The sequence below is a fragment of the Trachypithecus francoisi genome, unplaced genomic scaffold (genome assembly GCF_009764315.1).
Source record: "Trachypithecus francoisi isolate TF-2019V2 unplaced genomic scaffold, Tfra_2.0 Lachesis_group11, whole genome shotgun sequence".
Classification (NCBI taxonomy): domain Eukaryota; kingdom Metazoa; phylum Chordata; class Mammalia; order Primates; family Cercopithecidae; genus Trachypithecus; species Trachypithecus francoisi.
Window position 1 is genome coordinate 32,709,208 of NW_022681456.1, and position 24,820 is coordinate 32,734,027.

A 24,820-nucleotide genomic window follows, 5' to 3' on the forward strand; every position below is an offset into this window, starting at 1 on the left:
CTGTTGCCATTATGTGTGCTTTATTGCCAAAATTGAATACAACTCTTTAATAAAATATAAGCAATATGGTAAGATGAAGAGCAAAATGAGATTTTCCCTAGTTCAACAGATAGAATTGAAGTAACCATCAATTTAATTAGGCAAGCAGGGCTTGCCAATTAGAATGCAGGATTCCCTGGAGCCTTTTAAAACACAATGTAGAGAAAGTCGTTCTATCTAGCCCAATATTTACAGTTGTGGAAGTTATACACGTAATTACAACATAAATATCAAGATTTCTTGAGTGAAACTGGGTACAAGTGAAATAAAGGAAAGTTATACTTCAGATTAATATCATAAGAGAGAAAAAGGAGCTAGACCCCTCCCCTGTGATCCCCATCACTGCACGTCCCAGATTTCACAGAGAAGAGGGGTAAACTTGTGATCGTTTACTCTCCATGACATCAGCATCTCAGCATGGTGATGATTGAATGTCCGTAATTCAGTCAGGCGACCCAGGAGACAGGCAAAGTGTTGAGGATTTTCAGGTTGGTGAATCTTACACAACTTTTGTAGCACATCAAGAAGTGGCTCCTGAAGCTTCTCTACTGCCTCTCTATCCTTTATATATTGTCTATCTGTTTTGAAGTTTAAAATAAAATGACAAAATTAAAAAGTGGAAAAGCATTAATTCAGCATAATTATAGCAACGTTAACTATTTTGAAGTATAAGTTAAATGTTGTACACAAAATGTAAAAATTAAGTGTTCAACCTGATGAATTTTTATGCACACACACACGTAATTATAATGAGATCAAGATACAACACACGTAATGCTTCCCAGAAGCCTCCCTAATTCCCCTTCCAATCAAAACCCCTAAAGATAACCTGTAGGGTGGACATCAGCATCCTTTCTGGTGAGTATATTCTCAGAAGTGAAATGACTGGGTCATAGGACATATCCATGCATAACTTTAGTAGGTTCTGCTGAATAGCTTTTTAGTCACAAGTCATAATTTTTATGGTAAAGCAAAATAACAACTAGCTTCTGCCTCAATATAATGTATAAAAATGGTCTAAGGCTAGCGTTGTTTTTATGCTTTACAAATCATGAACATGGCATCATTCGACTCCCAAATTATTAACGTAACCCAAAAATATAGAAAAAAAATATGGAAAGAGGTATTCATTTCAACAACAACAAAAAACTGTTGAAAAAACATTTTCAACAACAAAAAAAAACTGGAAATATCCTGAATATACAAACATGTGGTAAAGATTAAGTAAATGATTGTATATACATACAATGGAATACGTAGCACATATTACAACTTTACCAATGTAAATTTTTAATGACTTGGGAAATGACTTTTGAAGAAATATAAACTCAGAAAAAAGTTCCCTATTATGTTAAAAAGTATGTAATTTCATTTAGATCCCTGCTCCAATGCCACCCACTTAGAAAAGCCTCCGGTGACCACGAATTAAAACACCATTTTTGTGCCACTTTCTTTCTTTATATTCTCATTACATTTTTTGTAGCATTTACCACCTTCTGAAAAAATATTATTGTTTCTTCATTTATTATCTTTCTCATCCTACCAGAATGCAAGTTGCATGGGAGCTGTGTCTTATTGCATCCCCAGGGTTTAGCACCATGGTTAGTACATAGTAGGTGTTCAATATACATTTATTAAATGAATAAGTGTGATTTTTTAAAAAAGACTGAGAAGAAATGTACTGAAAGGTTAATAATGGTTCTATTTGGATGGTAGAATTATAGGCCACTTTACTTTTTCTTTATATTTCTGTGTCTTCCAGATTTTTTTCAATAAATGTTATTTCTAGTATACTGAAAAAAATGGCATAAAAATTAAAATGTAACACTGAAATTACCTGGAGAGAGGATAACGATTGCTGTAAGCAGAGCATACTCCTCTTGAGTCATTTTCAGTTCCCCAATACTTTTATAAAAACTAAACATAGGTGTTATATATTCATCAGAGATACCTATGGGGGAAAGTTGCAGTCATAATAAAATTTTTGAGTGACAAAACAGTGTAAAACTAGAAACACATTATCCATATAAACACATGCTAATTTTGCAACTATATGCACACATTCAAATAATGACTGTATATTTATTATTTTTATTATATGTCCAAAGGAAGGACATTGCAAAGACAATCAGTTGACAAAATTCTCAAAACATAGCCAAAGCAATGAGTGTATGTCTACTTTTGGCAGTGTCTCAGTCACTACTGAATAATCAATGATAACGCTGCTGAATTGCCAAAAGAATTTCAAAAACGTCTCCATTTTCCAAATGGGATTTAGTGAATCTTTTGAATATGACTATCGATAATTAAGGCAGAGATCACATCTTAAACAACTAACAAAAAATGGTGGTTCTTCAGTCCATAAGTATAGACAGCTTCATTTCTACATGGGCCAGTGCTCTTATCAAAGGGTTCTGATCTCTTCCTGAAGCACCAAGCCGTTACCTACCAAGTGTCAGTACTTGGCTGTTCTCTTCAAACCCAGTATGTCCAAAATCAAAGACACCATGTACTACAGAACTAAGCTCCCCCATGGTTCTCCAAATCCACTTCTTTCCTGGAGTTCCCATTCTTGGTGAGTGGTATCCACACCACCCAACTCCCCAGGCCTGATAACTGAGATTCAGGGACCCAGGCCTGTGACTTCTGCTCACTCTCACCTGATGCTCCCTCGCCTCTTTATTGCACCTGGCATTTACTTAATTTAAGCTTCCAGCTCTCTTCATCTGGATTACCACAGTTGCCTCCTCACTGGCCTTTCTGTCTTTAGTTTGTTTCCCTTTGATCCATCCTCTATCCAGGTACTGGAATGACCTTTCTAAAAATCAAATCACACACTTTCTCCCTACTTCTTACAAAAACCATCTAAACCTCCCCATGGCTTTAGGCATATAGTTTTAATTTTCTTCCTTTTAACGTAGGAGCCTCTAGGACCTGTACCCTGCCTATCTCACTATTCACAATAAGAAGATTAATAGTAGGAGTAGTCATTATGTATTATGCAATATTTTAAGCATTTAATATACCATAATTCATTTAATAGTTGTAAACCTCATGAGGTAGATACAGAGAGGTTATATAACTAGCCCAAAGACACTCGGCTGAGAGAGGTGGAACTAGGATTCAAACCAAAGCTGGCAGGCTCCAAAGTCCTGACAGTGGCAAGGCTAAGCTGCACTCCATCACACTGTATTTCCCCTAGCCACCCTTGGCCACCTGTAGTTCCCTAAACAATTCACATTGCCCAGTTTTTGTACATGTTGTGCTCTCTACTTGAAATATCCCTTTTCTCTATCATCTAGCTCACTCCCCTTTGTCATTGAAGACTTCTAACCAGGTGCAGTGGCTTACGCCTATAATCCCAACACTTAGGGAGGCCAAGGCTGGAAGATTGCTTGAGCTCAGGAGTTTGATACTTGCCTGGGCAACATGGCAAAACCCTGTCTCTACAAAAACTACAAAAGTTAGCTGGGTGCAGTGGCACATGCCAGTGGTCCCAGCTACTCAGGAGGCTGAGGTGGGAGGATCACTTGAGCCTGGAGGTTGAGGCTGCGGTAAGCTGTGATTGTGCTACTGCACTCCAGTCTGTGTGACAGAGTGAGATGCTATCTCTTTTTTTTTTTTTTTTGAGACGGAGTCTCGCTCTTGTTGCCCAGACTGCAGTGCAGTGGCGTGATCTCGGCTCACTGCAACCTCCACACCCTGGGTTCAAGTGATTCTCCTGCCTCAGTCTCCTGAGTATCTGGGACTACAGGCATGTGCCACCATGCCCGGCTAATTTTTTTTTTTTTTTTTTTTGTTTTTTTGGTAGAGACAGGGTTTCACTATATTGGCCAGGCTGATCTTGAACCTCTGACCTTGTGATCCACCTGCCTTGGCATCCCAAAGTGCTGGGATTATAGGCGTGAGCCACCACACCCAGTCGAAGATGCTGTCTCAAAAAAAAAAAAGACTTATTAGTGCCACTTCCTGCATTCAATAAATATTACCTTGGTGCCTGTTCTGTGCATTGCTTTATTCCACAAGAGCCATTGGATGGAGAATCATGGTGACAGAAAAACAAAACAAAACAAAGAAACCTGTGATGTGACTTATGGATTAATTGAGATGAGGATGTTTCCCAGGATTGGTCCAGATGAAAATAGACTGCTCCATTTCTTCCAAACCAGATCCAGAGTTAAAGAGCTTTGGCTGAGCAAATCAGAATAAACTTTGATTTCAGACACTAAAGAGTATAATTATCATCTAACGGTATACTTACTAGAAAGCCTAAATTCTCACTTTTAGAAGAGTATCATAAGTGAAATAACTCAGAAGCAGAAAATCAAATACTGCATGTCCTCACTAAAAAAGGGGTACACATGGACATACAAATGGAAATAACAGACACTGGCAACTCCAAAAGGCAGGAGGGTGGGAGGAAGGTGAGGGTTGAAAGATTACCTATTGGATACAATGTTCATGATTTGGATGATGGATGCATTCACCAGAAGTCCAAATCACATCGTTACACAATATATTCATGTGAAATAGTTTGGATGCTTGTCACCTCTAAATCTCATGTTGAAATGTAATCCCCAGTGTTGGAGGTGGGGCCTGGTGGAAGGTGTTTGGATCACTGGAGCAGACCCCTCCTGAATGGCTTAGTGCCCTCCCCATGGTAATGAATGAGTTCTTACTTTATTAGTTACTGTGAAATATGAATGTTTAAAAGAGCCTAGTATCTCTCTTTCTCCCTGTCTCACCATGTGACACGCCTGCTCCCCTTTCATCTTCCATCACGAGTAAAAGTTCCCTGAGGCCTACCCAGAAGCTGAGCAGACGCTAGTGTCATGCTTGCACAGCCTGCAGGACCATGAACCAAATAAGCCTCTTTCCTTTGTAAATTACCCAGTCTCAGGTATTCCTTTATAGCAATGCAAAACAGATTAATGCACCATGGAACAAATCTGCACATGCACCTCCCAAATCTAAAATAAAATTAAAATAAATTAAAATAAAATGAATACAAAAGGGAAAAAAATTACTTCTAACATGCATGGACACAGCTCTCATTTTCTCTATCTTACAGTGATGCAAATGGTAGTAAAAGATCCCGAAGTACGCTACGAGTTCTTCTTTTCAATAATTACACCCATCCTTTCCGTGGATACAGTATTTCATATTTTTCAAATACGTAAACAAATTTGATTCTGTACAAGAATCCTGTGCAGGAAGTACTGATAAGCCTGTATTACTATCCCCATTTCGGACTTGAGAAAGTAAGGCTCAGAGAGGTAAGCTAAGTTTACTAGCATAATAAATGGAAAACCCAAGTCTACATTTTCTGAATCTTGATCCAGCGCACATTTCCAAATTGCCTTTGATGAAACATATATACATGCCATGAGACGGGTCTCTCAGGCAGCTGTAATCATGGGTAACCTACTTTAAGAAAATCTTGGCCGGGCGCGGTGGCTCAAGCCTGTAATCCCAGAACTTTGGGAGGCCGAGAGGGGCGGATCACGAGGTCAGGAGATCGAGACCATCCTGGCTAACACAGTGAAACCCCGTCTCTACTAAAAAATACAAGAAACTAGCCGGGCGAGATGGTGGGCGCCTGTAGTCCCAGCTACTCAGGAGGCTGAGGCAGGAGAATGGCGTGAACCCGGGAGGCGGAGCTTGCAGTGAGCTGAGATCCCGCCACTGCACTCCAGCCTGGGCGACAGAGCGAGACTCCGTCTCAAAAAAAAAAAAAAAAAAGAAAAAAAAAAAAAAGAAAATCTTAGCTATAAACATTCAGATGAAATAATGGCAAATAATAAAGGAAAGTGATGAATTATTTTGTACTTTAAAAGAGAGGTGTTTTTTGTTTGTTTGTTTGTTTGTTTTTGAGATGGAGTTTTGCTCTTGTTGCCCAGGCTGGAGTGCAATGGTGCGATCTCAATTCACTGCAACCTCCACCTCCCAGGTTCAAGCGATTCTCCTGCCTCAGCCTCCCAAGTAGCTGGGATTACAGGCATGCGCCACCACGCCCGGCTAATTTTGTATTTTTAGTAGAGACAGGGTTTCTCCATGTTGGTCAGTCTGGTCTCAAACTCCCGACCTCATGTGATCCACCCGCATCAGCCTCTCAAAGTGCTGGGATTACAGGCAGGAGCCACCGCGCCCATCCTATAAAGAGAATTACATGATTTATTTAATTTTTTGGATTTATTTAAATTTTGAGCACAATAAATGTTTAAATATTTTTTAAAAAACAGTCTTCCCAAATTAAATCCTTGCCCTTTTCCTCTCTGATCAAAATACCACCCTCTTCTCCCCTTTGACTTTGATTCTTTAATTGACCCCAGTGGACTCTATTAACAACAATGTCTTTGTTGAGCAATTTGGGGATTACATCATGTGGGACATTGCCCTTTATCCAGCTGTTACAGAATGAACTAAATACCCATGACCCAACTAGATACAACTTAAAGTGCAGAGGATTGGAGAATGTGAGCCTGGAGAATACCAGTCCTGGCTTCCAGCAAACCTAGTGGTTAAGAGGTCATAAGCCAGCTCTGAGTTTGAAACCAAACTCCACGACTTGGTCTTGGGACATTACTTAAACTCTTTAAGCCTTCATTTTCTCATCTGTGAAATGTTGTCACATGTAATATAATATATATAGTAGTGTCACATGAGATACATAGAGAGTGCTTAGCACAATGCCAGGTTCATAGTAAATCCTCAAAAAATGTCAGAGTAGATAATTATAATAGTAGCTATTACTATTATTATTCAAGAGAACTGAATCAACACATTAGTCCATCTTAATCTCAGTTCATCTTAGTCTTAGATTAAACGTGTGAACTTTTGTCTTTACAAAGCCATGTTGGTTTTTAAAAACCAACAAATTCTGCAAATTACTGGGGATAAATACAAACTGGCTGATCGGTGATTTGCCTCAGTATTTTTCCAGGTATTAAAGCTACACTAAGTTCTCTATATTCTTGGTAAGGTTGTTCTTTATCATCTTCAAAAAAATGTCAATCTTTATGCTTTCTTCAGCATTCAGAGGCCACACTCATCAATTGTGGTTACCTAAAATAGTAATCTATGGCTATGCCATTAAATTAAATAGTACATGAAGATTTTGGGATGATATTCAAGACAGCTGATTTGAAAATATTAACATTTTAAAAAATTGCTTTGATTACCAAATTTCCTATTTCATTTGCCTTTCTAAATCCCCATACACCCTCCAGAGATGTTGCCTCCATTAGCTATCTAATTACAATTGATAATATGTGGGGAAAATAAGGTTAAACTTTTAAAATGATTATTTCATCTTGTGCATGTTGTAAAAGCCAAGAGTGAATATAGAGAAAATGTAGAAAAGAAATAATGGGAGAGTTAAAAAATAATTTTCCTACAGGATAGACAAATATAAATCTACTTTTGGAATTAGAGGCAACAGTCAGAGTTAACCATGCCAACAAAAACAAAGGGCGTGTAAACCAGCAATTTCTAATTTTAGTATATGTGCTGCTGAAGCGAGCACTAAACCAGCAATTTCTAACATGAGAGATGTAACACTAACATCATCCTAAAGGGGACAGCGTTTTCCTGTTTTCCTGCTTCCTTCTTCTTCCTAGAGAATTGTTTAAAATTTGCTTCATTTTTGCTTGAAAGACCAATTAGCTGATTTTTGGTCACAAGGTGGGGCTATTTTCTAACTTAACCACGAAAGACTTTGCTATGGAAAAGTCTGAACATGCAAAAATAATTTCATGTTTCTGCTCCTGTTTCTTATTTGTTTTCCCTTTTTGTTAAAAGAGGTCTGTGATTAATAAATTATGTTCAATAATCAGAAATATTCTTTGAGAGAATAACCATATGATAGAATTAACACTATACTGCTTTAGGTGTTTTAAATGTTAAAAGTCTTTTATTTCCTAATTAGCTTTCTAGTCGTAACTGGGAACAAAAACTAAGCAGGGGTGTGTGTGTGTGTGTGTATGTGTGTGTTATTTACAAGTATGCATATTACACAAGACATGTATCCTGGTATCTTAAATACCTCTATATGATTTATTCTGATGACGTCCTCAAGATGGACTGAGCATCTGGTTAAAAACGATACTAATTCCTTAAAACCATGCAACTTGAAACTTTTCTAGAAATGACATCACCCCATAGCACAGAGGTCAAGGTATAAACCCCTGACATGGCACACAAGGCTACACCTGCCTTCTGCTTTCCTTTCAAACTAATCTCCCAGCAACCCAATAGTTTCCCTAGGAACTAATGACACAGATTCATCTAAGGCTCCTAAAGCTGACTCAGCTTGTTGCCTACACAGGCTCCCTTTCCCCTCCCTGCCCCATGGCCATACACTATGGTAAAAGCAAATCCCAGCTCCAGCCCAAGATCCAGCCACGGTTGGTCTCATTTCCATCACATCATTACATCAGAGGTTGGTGTAGTTAGGGACAGCAGTGAAATTTGGGCCCATGAGACTAAAGGGGAGTCTACTGGAAAGTTCCTAAGAAAGATTTCCATACTGAGGAAGAGAGCATTTCTTTTTCCTTTGACCAGTGTTATGCCTGGACATAGTGCCTGGAACTGCTTTGGCTATTAGATGACTAGGAGGAGAACCAGCCTGCGGGGAAGGCCAATACGCCAAGGACAGCGAAGCAGAAAGATGAGAAGGATCTGTGTTTCCAATGGTGGATTCTGCTTCTAAATTAACCAATTCTGCTGTCACTCTTCCTCTGGGTTTCTTGTTTGAGTTAAGACATTTTCATAATTTTTTAGGCCATGATGAGTTTATTTTCTGTAGCTATCAGCCAAGAGCATTCTGACAGCTCCCCTAACAAATGAGATACACTTTTTATGTCTTCATGCTTTCTCCTGAAATACAAGGCAGGATCCTTGTTAGACTAAGGTACCCCATCCATGTTTCAAGGCCAAGTTCAAATTTTGCTTCCTCTATGGAGCTTTCCCTGTCACAGAGAAGCAGAATTAGTTCCTTTCTTGTCTAGCTTCAATTCTATTGCAACTTATCACAATTCGCATCTCTCCTTTTCACTGGAGTGTGAAATACCATACACATTTTATAAGAGTGGGAATCAGTTACTATATCTCCAGTGTCTGCCATGCTGCCTGACCCATAAAGGGTGCTTCATAGATGTTTTGTTTTTTTTATGACAGACTCTGGCTCTGCTACCAGGCTGGAGTGCAGTGGCACAATCATAGCCCACTGCAGCCTCGGACTCCTGGGGAGCTCAAACAATTCTCCTGCGTAGCTCAAGCAATTCTCCTGCCTCAGTCTTGAGTAGCTAGGACTACAGGTGTGCACCACCACATCCAGATACTTTATTTTTTGTAGAGACAGGGACTTGCTATGTTTTCCAGTCTGGTCTTGAACTCCTGGTGTCAAGCAATCCTCCCACCTCGGCCTCCTTAAGTGTTGGGATTATGGGAGTGAGTCACTGTGACTGGTCAGATATTTCTTATTCACGTCTGCATCTCTAATAATTAGCATCCTTCAGAAGACATAATAGGAGATTAATAAATGCATGTTAAATCAGGCAGTAGTATGTTTTGGTAGTCCTTTACAATGAAGGTGACATAGTTGTGAGATATCATGGGGACAAGGGATGCCATTAAGACAATGGATATATTCTTGCGGTGCTGAGATTGGACTATGTCCTCTATTTCAACTGCTAAACTTTCCCCCAGGGAGTCATTTGTGCCATACTTTTGGCCCTAAGTAAAGAGCTACCATTAAACTAGCAATTCAAAAAAGAATTACTTTAAACATAAAATATTTAATTTAAAATATATAATAAATGATACACTTCCCATTAGTCCTAGTGGCTAAAAACTATCCGGCCTAATTAGATCTCACCAGGGCTTAGGGGTTACCAGAGTTTGGACTGTCGAGTTCCAGATTCAGCTCAACAAAATTCACCAATATTTATATTCCTGCTATGTGTCAGGCACCATATTAGTGCTGGGAATCTGGGAATATGAAGTCCTCAGGCAGTTAACAGGTTAACGGAAGAAGTAGATACAGTCAGCTCTTTGTGGGTTCTGTATCCCTAGATTCAACCAACCACAGATCAAAAATATTTGGGAAAAGTATCGCAACTGTAATGAACATGTACAGACTTTTTTCTTGTCATTATTCCCTAAACAATACAGTGAAACAGTTATTTACATACCATTTACATTGTTTTTGGTATTATAAGTAATCTGGAGGTGATTTAGAGTATACAACAGGATGTACATAGGTTATATACAAAGGCTGTACCATTTTATATCAGGGACTTAAGCAGCCATTAACTGGTATCCAAGAGAGATCTTGGAATCAGTCCTCCATGGATATCAAGGGGCAACTTGACATAAATAAATACATAATATCTAAAACAGAGTAAGTACAAAAAGCTCGGGAAATACAGCTGAGGAACAATGGATTCTGCCCAGGGGCAATGGAAATATCCTCGCTTGTATTTCTTTAATGTTTCCTCTTAATCCAAGGAAGGTTTCTTCCTATAATTTGAGTCCTAAATTTGCCCATGCAAAAGTTATCATGTGACCACTTTCAAAAGCAAAAGTAGAGGTGTTAAGATTTCTAAATTTTAACTTAAGCGTTTATCCTTCTTATAAATATTCTATCATTTGTTTCTTTACATTTCCAACTCCTCTCAAAGACAGTATCTGAACTGATAATCAGCTTAGATTTGCATCTTTGGAAAATGCAGTTCTGGTAACTGTTTTCATTTTGTGTAAGCCGAAAAGGCTAAAGCAGTGAAATCATATCACAAAAATAAGCACAGTATACTTTAGTATTGGAACTATTAAGGGCTACAACTTCATCACTCTAACAAGATTATCTCCTTTCTCTGACTTCATTGTCTATTCATTTGATCACTGACTTAAAGCAATTTGAAATTGCTAACTGCTACTTATACTTTATCCCTCAACCAAAGGGCAGAAGCCATGTTTTACTTTATGTTCCCTGCTAGCAGATAACTGGGCAAATATTAGGCCTTGGTGAGTGACAGATGCCACATATAGAAAGAGAGCTGGGCTGTGAGTTAGAACACCCGCCTTCATTTCCTCACATGCTTTTGATTAGTTGTATGACCTTGGGCAAGTCATCTTGCCTCTCTAAGCTCATTTCTGCATCTATAAAATAGGAGTGTAACACTCACCTAGTGAGGGTCATTGGGAGCAGCACTAACAGGATGATGCATGTGAAAACAAAACATTGCAAAACATGAGATATATTGTCATACTGGTAAATTCTTACTGAATTGAATATTTTATTTATGTCTCTTGTGAGGATGGAAAAAGGCCCAAAACTGCTATAAATGTCAGGGGTTATTTATATTTGAAGTGAACAGAACAAATTGCTTTGATTTCTGAGAGGTTATCGCTAATTTCCTTAATGTTAAAAATGCAAACTTGCCCCAGGTGCGGTGGCTCACACCTGTAATCCCAGCACTTTGGTAGGCTGAGGCAGAAAGATCACCTGAGCTTAGGAGTTTAAGACCAGCCTGGCCAACATGGTGAAACCCCATCTCTACTAAAAATACAAAAAATCAACCGGACATGTTGGCCGTCGCCTGTAATCCCAGCTTCTCAGGAGGCTGAGGCTGGAGAATTGCCTGAACCCAGGAGGTGGAGGTTGCAGTGAGCCCAGATCGTGCCATTGCACTCCAGCCTGGGCGATAAGAACAAAACTTTGTCTCAAAAAAAACCACAAAACAAAATATAAATTCATTCAGTGTTAGAAAACTTATTTCAGTCCTATAATATTTTATACACTATGATTATTCCTATTTTTATTAACAATTCCAACTTAAACCCCTAGTTTGTAAGTAATGGTACATTAGGAATAAAATCAATGATGCACTAGAATCGTATAGAAACGACTCAAGCACAAATTATATCAGATATGTGCTAAAGCCTCAATTAACATAAATAAACACTCTAACTCTCATTAAAAGCATCTCAGAGACAGTTATCTTTGTGTATGTGATTGGAATTTAATAATAGCAAACAAAAGAGTATGAATTTGAAGAACAAGAAAAGAAATTTCACATCATATTCTTTAAAGAGTTCCGTAGGCATAAAGAGAGTAACTTTGAGACATTATGTTACTCTGGAATTAAACGTACAATAGAAATAAGGATGAATTGTATTAGCATAAGAATAAAAAGTTAGTCTGAAAGGTCATCTTGCAAGATCAGGTTTTTATGTGTCGTGTGGAAGAGGCAATGTTCTGAAAATCCACTGGGAGAAGGAAATTCATAAATATTAATAAATTAAAACATTATACATAATAAAATATTCAGTAGCATGTGAGTTTGGATTTTTTTATTGTCACAATATATGGTTGATATTTGGAGAAAGTATCTTATTATAAACTAGAAACATGCATATTTATTTACACAGATCATATTCTGGAAAACTTCATTGTTGAGCTTTTCTGAAACTTGAGGTATCACAAGTTCTGAAACTTACGAAATTACAAGCAAGGTTTTTTTCTTTTTTATTATATGTATTCTAACCAGCAAGACCCTCATCATGTCTTACCTAGTTATTGCATTAGTAGTTCTCTTTACAGGTCTCGAGTCTCAAGGTGTGATGAAGAAGTTGAGTTCTTGCCAATGGAATGCCAGTAGAAGTTACGTGTAACACTTCAGGATTATTCACTTACAGGGAGGGTGTGCCATTCTTTTTCCTCTTTGCCCTCCCTACTTGCTGGAATGTGTTTTTGTTTGTTTATTTGTTTGCTTGTTCTTGAGATGGAGTCTCACTCTGTTGCCCAGGCTGGAGTGCAGTGGCGCTATCGCTGCTCATTACAACCTCTGCCTCCCAGGTTCAACCGATTCTCCTGCCTGAGCCTTCGAAGTAGCTGGGACTACCGGCACATGCCACCACGCCTGGCTAATTTTTGTATTTTTAGTAGGGATGAGGTTTCGCTGTGTTAGCCAGGATGGTCTCAATTTTGTGACCTCGTGATCCACCCACCTTGGCCTCCCAAAGGGCTGGGATTACAGGCGTGAGCCACCGTGCCTGGCTTGGAATGTGTTTTTACCAAAATGGTGGGGAGCCATACTGGACCATGCAGATGAAGTCAGCTCTCTGTGGATGGATGAGCATGACATCCATCTGTATGGATAGAACTATGACAGAGGGACACTATGAAGATTCCCTATCACTCCCATTCTCCTCATGCCCAGACTATTATAAGATAAAAATACATTTCCATGTTGTTTAAGCCCTCTTTATTTTTTGTCTCTGTTACAGCAGCCAAACCTCTAACTTAAATTATGCATGAAATCTATTGTGATTAATTCTTTTCATATATATTTCCCCTAGAAGATGAAGTCCTTGAGGATTATGACTTCATCTTATTCATCTTTGTACCACCAGTGTACTTATCCCATAGAAGTACTCAGTAAAGGCTTGTTAAAAAAAAAAAATAAGCAAACAGATACAGGTTCTAGTAGAAATGATCTTCCATTGCTACTGGACAGTTGCCCTAGTGGTAGAATCAAATGAAAATGATAAGATTCAAAGCTGACTAAGGATCTCATCAAGTGAGAAGGGGTGGCTAATGAGCCACCACACTGAGAAATATGAGAAGATATTCTGATGAGAGATGACACGAGTCAGAAAAGTTTGCCTGTTCTGAAGGTTTAGGGGATGTAAATCATCTTTACTCTACAACTGATCATCAGAGGGTTTTTTGTTCTTTTTCTTTTCTTTTCTTTCTTTCTTTTTTTTTTTTTTTTCAGATGGAGTCTTGCTCTGTCGCCCAGGCTGGAGTGCAGTGGCGCGATCTCCGCTCACTGCAAGCTCTACCTCCCGGGTTTACGCCATTCTCCTGCCTCAGCCTCCCAAAGTGCTGGAATTACAGGTGTGAGCCACCGCACCTGGCCCATCAGAAATATTCTTCAGGCAAAAAACAAGTGTTTACAAAGTGCTTAATTTAATAAAAAGGAATAAGGCCGGGCGCGGTGGCTCACGCTTGTAATCCCAAAACTTTGAGAGGCCGAGGCGGGACGATGCCAGGAGATCGAGACCATCCTGGCTAACACAGTGAAACCCCATTTCTACTAAAAATACAAAAAATTAGCCGGGCGTGGGTGGGGGCGGGGGCACCTGTAGTCTCAGCTACTAGGGAAGCTGAGGCAGAAAAATCACTTGAAACCGGGAGGCGGAGGTTGCAGTGAGCCAACATCACAGTCACTGCACTCCAGCCTGGGTGACAGAGTGAGACTCTGTCTCAAAATAAATAAATAAATAAAATAAAATAAAAAGAGGAATAAGACAATTGTTTCTCCCAGAGGTAGCTGATTTGTGGCAGAGAGGCTCCAGCAATATGTGGTAGCCAGAAATCGTGGGAGCCCCAAGGTGTAACCTGCCGGACTTTGGTTTTTGAAGCTTTTGTGTCTTCATGGCTAGAACCACACCACTTGCCTCAACAGGTTCAATTCTGGCCCAGACTCAGAAAACTCTGAGGAACTCTGTGAAGTTGTGCATACCACTTCAGGATTATTCCTTTAAAGGGAGGGTGTACCACTCTTTTTCCCCTTTGCCCTCCGCACTTGCTGGAATGTTACCAAAATGGTAGGGAGTCACATTGGCTCATGTGGATGAAGTCAACTCTCAGAAAACCCTGGGGAGCTCTGTGTGCACCTAATTCTAGGAACTTGGCTCTGGCTTTGTTTCTTGTGACAATCCCTGTCTTGACATATTGATTAAGCTTGGGGAGTTCATCTTTCTCTAAGCTGGATCACATTTCCTTGAAGCTGGGGTTTGACCACATATCCTTGAGCCCCAACTCCTATGGCATGTTCTTGAAAGATATCTTTTCTCAACAAAGTTATCATTGAGAATGAGTGGCCGGGCGCGGTGGCTCAAGCCTGTAATCCCAGCACTTTGGGAGGCCGAGACGGGCGGATCACGAGGTCAGGAGATCGAGACCATCCTGGCTAATACGCTGAAACCCCGTCTCTACTAAAAATACAAAAAAAAAACTAGCCGGGCGAGGTGGCGGGCGCCTGTAGTCCCAGCTACTCGGAGGCTGAGGCAGGAGAATGGCGTAAACCTGGGAGGCGGAGCTTGCAGTGAGCTGAGATCTGGCCACTGCACTCCAGTCCGGGCGACAGAGCGAGACTCCGCCTCAAAAAAAAAAAAAAAAGAGAATGAGTGGGAAGAAATGTTGGAAATTTGAAGAGAGAGAAGGTACAAGACAATTTTCCATAAGAATAAGAGTGAATTGACTAGGGAAAAGGGATACATGAAAAGCACTGAAGTCCACTTGAAGTGTTTGATCACTAACTTTGGGTAAGCCAGTCATACTGTTTCAGTTCTCAGGCTCAAGCACAGAGTAGGTAAAGAGTTGTACTCATCAGCCAGAGAGTTTTCTTAGGTGAAAGAAAGACAAAGAGTTGAGGATATCTGGTGAATGATCCAAGGAAATGATCATATTGATGAACCACGAACCCTAAGACAAATACTGAGGAAAGTGTGGTCAGGCAAAAGGGAGTAGAGTCAATGGCTGGAGGATTTTGTTTTTTGTTTGTTTGTTTGTTTTTTGAGACAGAGTCTCACTCTGTCACCCAGGCTAGAGTGCAGTGGCACGATCTTGGCTCACTGCTGCTTCCACCTCCTGGGTTCAAGCAATTCTCCTGCCTCAGCCTCCCAAGTAGCTAGGATTACAGGCGCCTGCCACCACGCCGGGCTAATTTTTTGTATTTTTAATAGAGACAGGGTTTCACTATGTTGGCCAAGCTGGTCTTGAACTCCTGACCTCGTGATCCACCCACCTCAGCCTCCCAAAGTGCTGGGATTACAAGTGTGAGCCACCGCACCCGGCGATGGACATTGTATTGGAACAAAGAATCCCTAGAGTCAGGGTACCGGAAGGTGGCAAGCTGGAAAGTTAGAGGGTAATATCAGAGGGAACGGATACTTGGGACTGATATTTTGTTACTGGATTAACAGGGTCTAGGTCTGGCATAGAATTGGTAATATCTACCTCAAAGTGCTACAATGAGCAAACAATATTTTTTGTGTAGCAGAATGTCAGCCATGGAGATGGCCCACTTAGATCACCCTTAAAGACAGCCCACAGTAGGCAATATGGCTGGCTGATAGCCTCCAGATGCCACCCTGTGAGTGCTGAGGACACACTTTGACCAGTCTTGTCTCAACTGGTGAGTGAGCATAGTGGTTGTGTTAGTGCTGGCCCATTCAGTGGGCAACTCAGACTAGGTCCCTCTTCAATGTCCTAGCTGAGACTTTCTCAGGACTGTGCTGTGATCTGATCTGATGCTCTTCATGCCCAATCATGCCTTCCTGCTCCCCTTTCACAGGTGTCAGATCAGCATGGTGGTGTAGAGTCTCCTAGACTCCACCTGCTTCCTCCCCCTTTATTCTTCAGAAGCATTTCCCCCAATTAACTTCTGACACATTTAGTCCCATGTTGATATCTGCTTCCTGTAGGACCCAAAGCTCACACAAACACTGAGAATACAGCCGGACACACAGTAGGTGCTGAATAATTGTTACCTTTCTGGTGCTATAATTAATAGATCCAAACATTATGCATATATGCCCTTCGTCTTTTTTTTTTTTTTTGACAAGGTCTTACTCTGTCACCCAGGCTGGAGTATAGTGGCACAATCTCAGCTCACTGCAACCTCCACCTCCTGGGCTCCAGCGACCCTCCCACCTCAGCCTCTCAACTCGCTGGGATTACAGACCTGTGCCACCATGCCCAGTTAATTTTTTAATTTTTTGTAAAGATGGGGTGTCGCTCTGTGGCCCAGGCTGGTCTCAAATTCCTGGGCTCAAGCAAACTTCCTGCCTTGGCCTCCTGAAGTGCTGAGATTATAGCTGTGAGCCAGCATGCTCAGCCTTATACATGCCTTTCTACAAGTGTAATTTTCCTATTAGTAGTCTTGTAAACTTTTTTGGAAAACTATTTTTCCCCTTTCAGCTGACCCACAGTGGAAGGGATTTTCCCCACCTCAGCTAGGCTGGGGAAGGAATCTGGTACTAACCCAGTGGCCATCATGGAAATGGCAGCATCTGACTTGGCTCAGGACCCAGGAGATCTGATGGAGCTAGGCAAAGATTTTTTTTTTTTTTTTTTTTTTTTTAAGGAAGTTGAGCATCCAGGAGAGAAAAAGAGACAGGGAAAGAAAGATAGTAACAACTACTGGATAATTCTCCTGCAGATGCCCTCTCATTAAAACATTTCCATTCATATGGCAGACATTGCACCCCTCTTTTTCATTGTCTGGCAACTGAATCAACTTTAAATGACTCATCTTTGAGGAGGAGGAGGAGGAGAGAGAACACAACAGAATTTCCATATCCAAACTGTCTTTTTCCTTTTCTTACACTCAAATGCAAAAGAGATATCTGTTCCCTAAATTAACTACTAGAGGCAAGGTTTAGAAGAATGTTTAACCAACTTTTTGTTGGTTACTTGTCAGCTTTGGACATTAACAACTCTGGTATTCAGGGAAACAACCATCTGGAAAGTAAATAAACAGACCAGTTTTATAGCTCTGAACACACCTTCATTCATTTTTTTCATTTGTTCCACAGAATTTTGTTGAGCACCCACTCTGAGCCAGGCATGTGCTAGGTGCCTGGGATAAAATACTGACTCAAAAAGAAGAAAACCCTGTCTTATTAAGTTTTTGTTATCAAACTTCAGGCAAGACTGCAGAATAAATATTAAAGTTAAACATGATTTCAAAGAGATTAAATTGGTTATGAGGTCTATTTCAACAGCTTAAAAAAAATGGGACATGCAGCTAATAAGTAGCGGAGCCCATATTCAATCCCGATTCCACAGTCAGTATCCTTAATCACCACTCTCTCGATGAATAAAACAAACACACATTTGCTAGAGTAGAGAGAGTAGAGACCTGTCAGTAAAATGCATAAATTTTGTCATGAGTCATCATTCCTTTTTATTTTATTAGTTTTGTAAGAATTAGATTTGACTGATGGATTTTCTTTTCTTTTCTTTTTATTTTTTTATTTTTTATTTTTTGTTTTTGAGACGGAGTCTTGCTCTGTCCCCCAGTCTGGAGTACCGTTACGCAATCTCGGCTCACTGTAAGCTCCACCTCCCAGGTTCATGCCATTCTCTTGCCTCAGCCTCCTGAGTAGCTGGGACTACAGGCACCCGCCACCACGCCCAGCTAATTTTTTGTATTTTTAGTAGAGATGGGGTTTCACTGTCTCAGCTAGGATGGTCTCAATCTCCTGACCTCGTGATCCACCTGCCTTGGCCTCCCAAAGTGCTGGGATTACAGGCATGAGCCACCATGCTCGGCTGACTGGGATTTTCTTAAAGGGAGCACTGCCACAGTCCATGGAAGCCAGAATCAAATAAATGACAAAGCTAAGCTGCTGAGGCCTTGCCCATCACAGGTTGAAGCCACTATAATTTTCTGCATAAAGAGAGAACCACCAGTGTATGTTCAATAGTCTAAAACAACAATTATATCCATACATGTGAAAATTCAGCCTGTCCTTTAATTCTTTCCTAAGTTGAACTGTCAGTTATTGATTATGGCTTTAAAATCAGGATACTTCAGTAGCTGGCCTAGTGAGTAGCTGAACCACCCATCAGGAAAATTGAATTAGTTAAGAGAAGAAAAGCAGTAAGACTTGTAGAACTGAATGGTGCCTTGGAGGTTACCTGAGTCAGCCTTTTCCCCTTAGCCTGGACACACACACACACACACACCACACACACAGAGAGAGAGAGAGAGAGAGAGAGAGAGAGAGAGAGAGAGAGAGAGATAGACACACACACAATCAGTCCAGGACCAAAATACTTATTTCTTGACAACATAATGTCTTTCGAAAGTTGATAAGCCGCAAAGATATATCTCCCAGATCCTTTCTCTTCTCTCCATTTCTCCTGACAGCAAGCGTCACATCTTTGAGACTTCTTGCCTCCTAAGAAGTGACTTCTGTACTGGCTTACCCTAACACTGCTAGAAAATTTGTAAAGCTTGATTTTGACATTTTCCCTCCTCTGCTCAAAAATCTTCCATGTCTCCTATCACTTGGGAAATAACAAAATAATTATCCCAGCATCCAAGGCCCTCAATCATCTGATTCTGTCTTTTTTTCCTTTCTATTTCCCTTTAATGTAACCCTTAATCCAGTCAGCTCAGCTACTCACCCTTCTTTGTGTGCATTCCCTGAGCTTTCTTGCCTCTTTCTCTTTGCTTCTGCTGGTCCTTCTCTCCTGCACCTTGGGTATCCAAATCAAATCTCATTCAAGTCCCAATTCAAATGCTAATACAACTTTTTCGGAGCTCTGTCAACTAGGAGTCACCATCTCTCTGTTTTTCTCTTCCATATTTTATCATAATCATGGACAGTTAATCTCTTCCCATTAGACTGTAAGCTTCTTAGGGGAAAGAACATGCTTGATTTCTCTCTTCACTGCCACCATAGTACCTTGCCCTTAAATATTTGATAGACTAGTAAATTAATGAATATATTAAGAATAATGCATCTTTTTAAAGTGTGTGATTTTAAAATCTACCAATGATGCTAGTTACACTTTTTGTTTTTAACTAGGAAAAAACATAATGACTATGGAAATATGTCATTAAAATTAAAAATAATTTTCCATTTAAAAAATTACTTCACTTATATTATAGATGCAGAACTGCCTGAAAACTTTCCCTCTAATCTCTATCCTAAAATATTGGTTTTAAAAGTCTTTAAATTTGCTTTGGTTAATAATAAGACGATAATACTTTAGAAAGAAATGATCTTGAGAAGTCATCTCATTCATTCTCCACTCCCAACCCATATATGAAATCTCTTGGGAAAATAAGAACTCATCCTATCTTAAGGATCTCCTAAGATAAATTGCACAGAATTCCTGGTAATTCATCTCAATGTCTCTTGAGCTTCTCTGTCACAGTGTTACTCCACAATAAGTTAAACACTGAGTAACTTGTGCTATTATCTCAACTCTTGAGAGTTAGTATAGCATAGTGGTTAAGACACAAAACTTCTTTTTTTTGAGACCGAGTCTCACTCTGTTGCCCAGGCTGGAGTGCGGTGGTGCGATCTTGACTCACTGCAAACTCCATCTCCCGGGTTCAAGCAATTCTCCTGCCTCAGCCTCCTGAGTAACTGGGATTACAGTGCTACCACGCCCAGCTAATTTTTTGTATTTTTAGTAGAGATGGGGTTTCACTATGTTGGCCAGGCTGGTCTTGAACTCCTGATCTCAAGTGATCCACCCACCTCTGACTCCCAAAGTTCTGAGATTATAGGCATGAGCCACTGCGCCCATCTGACACAAAGCTTCTGAAGTCAGACTTCCTCTCTGTCATTGGGAAAGTTATTTAACCTTGCCCTGTCTCAGCTTTTTTATCTGCAAAATGGGAATGATAATAGTATTTATTCATAGAATATTTGAGAAGATTAGATGAAATCATATACGTATTTAGAAAAGTATCTGAAACCGACCAGGTGTGGTGGCTCATGCCTTTAATCCTAACACTTTGGGAGGCTGAGGTAGGTGGATCACTTGAGGCCAGGAATCCAAGACCGGCCTAGCCAACATGGTGAAACCCTGTCTCTACCAAAAATACAAAAATTAGCTGGGTGTGATGGCGTGCACCTGTAGTCCCAGCTACTTGGGAAGCTGAGGCACAAAAAAATCACTTGAACCCAAGAAGAGGAAATTGTGATGAGCCAAGATCACGCCACTGCACTCCAGCCTAAGCAACAGAGCAAGATTCTGTCTCAAAAAAAAAAAAAAAAAGTTAAATTTGGTCGGGCATGGTAGCTCACACCTGTAATCTCAGCATTTTGGAAGGCCAAGTAAGTCTGATCGTTTGAGACCAGGAGTTTGAGACCAACTTGGGAAACATGGAGAAACCCTGTTTCTACTAAAAATACCAAAATTAGCTGGGTGTGGTGGTACATACCTATAATCCCAGCTACTCGGGAGGCTGAGGCACAAGAATTGCTTGAACCTGGGAAACAGAGGCTGTAGTGAGCTCAGGTCACACCACTATACTCCGGCCTGGGCAAAGAGCAAGACTCTGTCTAAAAAAAAAAAAAAAAAAAAAAGAAAGAAAAAGAAAAGTGTCTGAAACCTAGTAAATGACATATAAATGTTACTATTAAAATGTCTTCTTATTTTATTTAGATGTAGATATATAATAGCTGGATACTTAGTCTTACATACCTGAAGATTTTAAATAAATAATCTTTTTTTTTTTTTTTTTTTTGGCTGAAGAATCCCAACTCCTTTGTGCTAGTTTTTAAAAATCAGATGAATTTTCCAATCTTTACAAAAGTCTTCCTTTGGCTCTTCATCTTAGTGCGGTAAAGGGGTAGTTTTGCTACTTTGCTATTACAACAGAGATATTTGAACCAAGCCTCTAGAAGTCTTATCTATTTAACATGTATCTTTTTAGAGTCATTCTTCATACTAGGCACAACAAGCATATAACATTGCATAAGATGGGCAAGAGCCCCACCTTCATGGAGCACACCAATTTTACTCATAGAAACAAACTCTTTTACCATTAGCCAAATCACTTACCACTATTTCGAATTCTTTCTTCCAATAGGTCAGAATGACCAGACGGAAGTTTCTTATTGAAAATCTCAGCTGAACGAAGGAACATAGCTTCAACTGCAGACCCTTTCAGCAAAGCAATCTGGTCTTCATGGTCCAAAGTTTGAAATCCTAGGTAATGATGATAATCAAATTAGTATCAAGGAGTAACAATATTTTATGATAACCATCATTGCCATTGATAAAACATTTTCATCAAGTGATTTTGTAGTTGTTTTACAACTGGGTAGTCTAGTTGAGTCCATTTGTACTCGCCAACAAAATAGAGGCTGTTATCTTCATTGAGCAGAATCTATTAAACAAGCCGGGCAAAGGGAGATGCAAGTCCAAGCAGATACATATATTATGGCATAGATACACTGATTCAGATGAAGAAACCCTCAGAAACTAGATGCAGGCAGATTTTCTTTGAGCCATTATGTTAGTCACACCTGATGTGACAGGGTCAACTCTGCAGATTGGAAGCATCTACAAGCCAGAAAAAAACTTTATATGCACCCAGAATATTTAGCTAACTCACGAGACTTTAGTCAAGCTAAAGAATGGGTAGTATTTCCCAAAAAAAGCCAATCAAAGTCAAATTGGTGTATCTGCTCTGAACTCAGTACTGCAACACACAGGGTAGGGGAAAATCAGAAAAATATGGTAAGAATTGCCAACCTGATGAAATGTAACACTGCCTGGAAAATTCAAAGTCGTTATCCAGGCTTATATGGTACAGTCCCGACAGCTTCTCTGAACTCATTTTCTACTTCTTATTCCCCCTACTTTTTGTGTTCCAGCCACACTGACCCCCTGGCCCTGCTATGAGCACACAAGCCTCTTTTTGCCTCAGAGATGAATGTTCTTCCCAGATATCCCCAAGCCCCACGTCCCGCTCCCTCCTGCAATCAAGCCTCTGCTCCAGCATTCCCCAATCTAAAATACACTCCCCACCACTACTAGTATCTACTTTCTTTATTTTAGTTTATAGAACTTATCGCCACCTGACATGATATTATAGATTTATTTGCTTATTCATTAATTATCTGCCACCTCTACTGGAGTGTACATTTCTTGGAGGTAGAGGCTTTGTTTTTATTTTCTTTTGTATCCCTGTTTCCTGGCACATAACAGGTACCTAGGAATTATTTGTTGGATAATTGACGGATTGAATGAATGAATGAATGGGAAACAAAACACAAGCTCATGTGCATGCTGGCACATATACTGACATGAATAGAGATAGCACCATCAGGGTCTAAATGGCTTAGGAAGAACTAAATAGCAAAGGGAGTATAGAGAAGAGAACAACGCTAAAGACTGAGCCACCATCCTAGAGGATCTAAGAGCTTCTTTGAGGAAAGGGGCTGTGCCTTACTGCTTTGAGGGACTCCAGCACCCTGGACAGTGCCTGGCACAGGGTGTGCTCAGTGAATACTGAATGGAATGATTCAATTCAGTTTTTCACAAAATATCCCTTCAGTATTGGTACTATATCCCTACTATTACTACTTGTAATAATGCTATCTCTGTCATTATTGTCCATTTTTTTTCCTTCTCAAGGGTCTTTTGCCTTTTATTTCCTTCCACATTTTAAAATTTTCCTTCTGCTTTACTCATTGAACACACACTAATTGTACTCACTCCCTCAGGAATTAGGCTAGGCACTGGGAATTAAGAGATGCTAAGATGTTACTATTGCTTTCAGAGAAGCTACCTTCTTATGAATAAGGTTTTTATTTGTCTTCAATTATTTCTTGATTCAAGACCAGCTGACCATGTGAACTTACAAAATCTCTTCCCATAAATAACCAAAAACATCTCCCTTTTCCAGTTCTTTCCCCCACAGTTTTTACTCTTATGTCATCCAGTTTTTTATTGATACTGCCTTCCATTTAATTAGCATATAGTAAATTAAGTTCCTCTTTCATTGTTAATAAAGAAATGACAACATATTAGTGTTTCAATGATAGAACTTTCTCCTCACACTTTATGAGTTTTATGTAGGCTTATGTCTATCTGTGACACATTTAATAAAATAATAGCATAATGATGGCAAAAAGAAGGCAAATTAACATGTTTAATTAACAACCTATATCAGAAGTTATCTTCTGTAATTTAATATTATAGTATTATGCTGCTATACAAGGTATTTATTATACACTTCCAGACCATGGGATTTCAATACACCAATATTTTAATAAACATTGAAACAACTAAAATCCATTAGCTTAGATAGCATTAATGATGTGGCAAAAAGAATTTGAGGCTAAGATATAAGAAGACTCCCACATTCTAGTTTCTATACTGGCACCATCAGAATGAGTGTGGATAAGTTAAGTCCCTCTCCCTCACCTTACACATACAACTGTTCCTCAAGCCCTATCAGTTTTTGAATCTCTCTTCTTTTTGTTTCTTCTTCTCTTCCCCACTGCTATTGCTTTATTTCAAGCCCTGTTGCCTGGACTTGTGCAGTAGCATACTACCTGATCTTCCCTGCCCCCAGGCTGTTTCCATTCAAATTCATCTTACATGAACATGATTAAGTCATTTCTGTACAACAAAAACTTCATCATTTCCCTCTGTTACAAAAACCACCAAAATCTCTTTACTAACCAGGGGACACAGATTAAATTCCTTAGTTAGTCCTTCATCAGTCTGGTACCAACTTACCTTATTGTCTAACCTAGGAGCCCACCACAGACACTATGCTATTACCACACTGAATTTTCTCTCCCATCTCGAATAATCCTATTCTTATTCATGCCTCAGTGCCTTTTAACAAGCAGATCTCTCGGCCAGGCATGGTGGCTCACTCCTGTAATCCCAGCACTTTGGTCAAGGTAGGCAGGTCACTTGAAGTCAGGAGTTCGAATCCAGCCTGTCCAGTATGGTGAAATCCCATCTCTACTAAAAATACAAAAATTAGCTGGGCGTGGTGGCATGTGCCTGTAGTCCCAGCTACTCAGGAGACTGAGGCAGAAGAATTGATTCAACTAGGGAAGCAGAGGTTGCAGTGAGCCGAGATCATGCCATTGCACTCCAGCCTGGGCAACAGAGCGAGACTCCACCTCAAACAGAACAAAACAAAAACAAAAAAACAAGCAGATCTCTCAACTTGGAATGCCGCTTCTTCTCCATGCCAACTGGAAAACT

At 39.9% G+C, this 24,820-nt stretch overlaps 1 protein-coding gene across 4 annotated transcripts in view; it reads right to left on the reverse strand.

The window, feature by feature from the left end:
* NR1H4 (nuclear receptor subfamily 1 group H member 4) overlaps positions 1-24,820 on the reverse strand; it is an 85,375-nt gene continuing 60,555 nt past the window's right edge. For 3 of the 4 annotated variants that reach the window (XM_033220917.1, XM_033220916.1, XM_033220915.1), the window contains 3 exons: positions 21,647-21,793; positions 1,877-1,990; positions 4-617 (listed from right to left, as the gene is read on the reverse strand). In XM_033220917.1, the coding sequence (XP_033076808.1) occupies positions 379-617; positions 1,877-1,990; positions 21,647-21,793 (500 nt within the window). In that variant the 3' untranslated portion in view covers positions 4-378. Of the gene's footprint in view, positions 618-1,876; positions 1,991-21,646; positions 21,794-24,820 lie in introns of all 4 variants that reach the window. The other variant, XM_033220918.1, reaches the window with a different exon arrangement.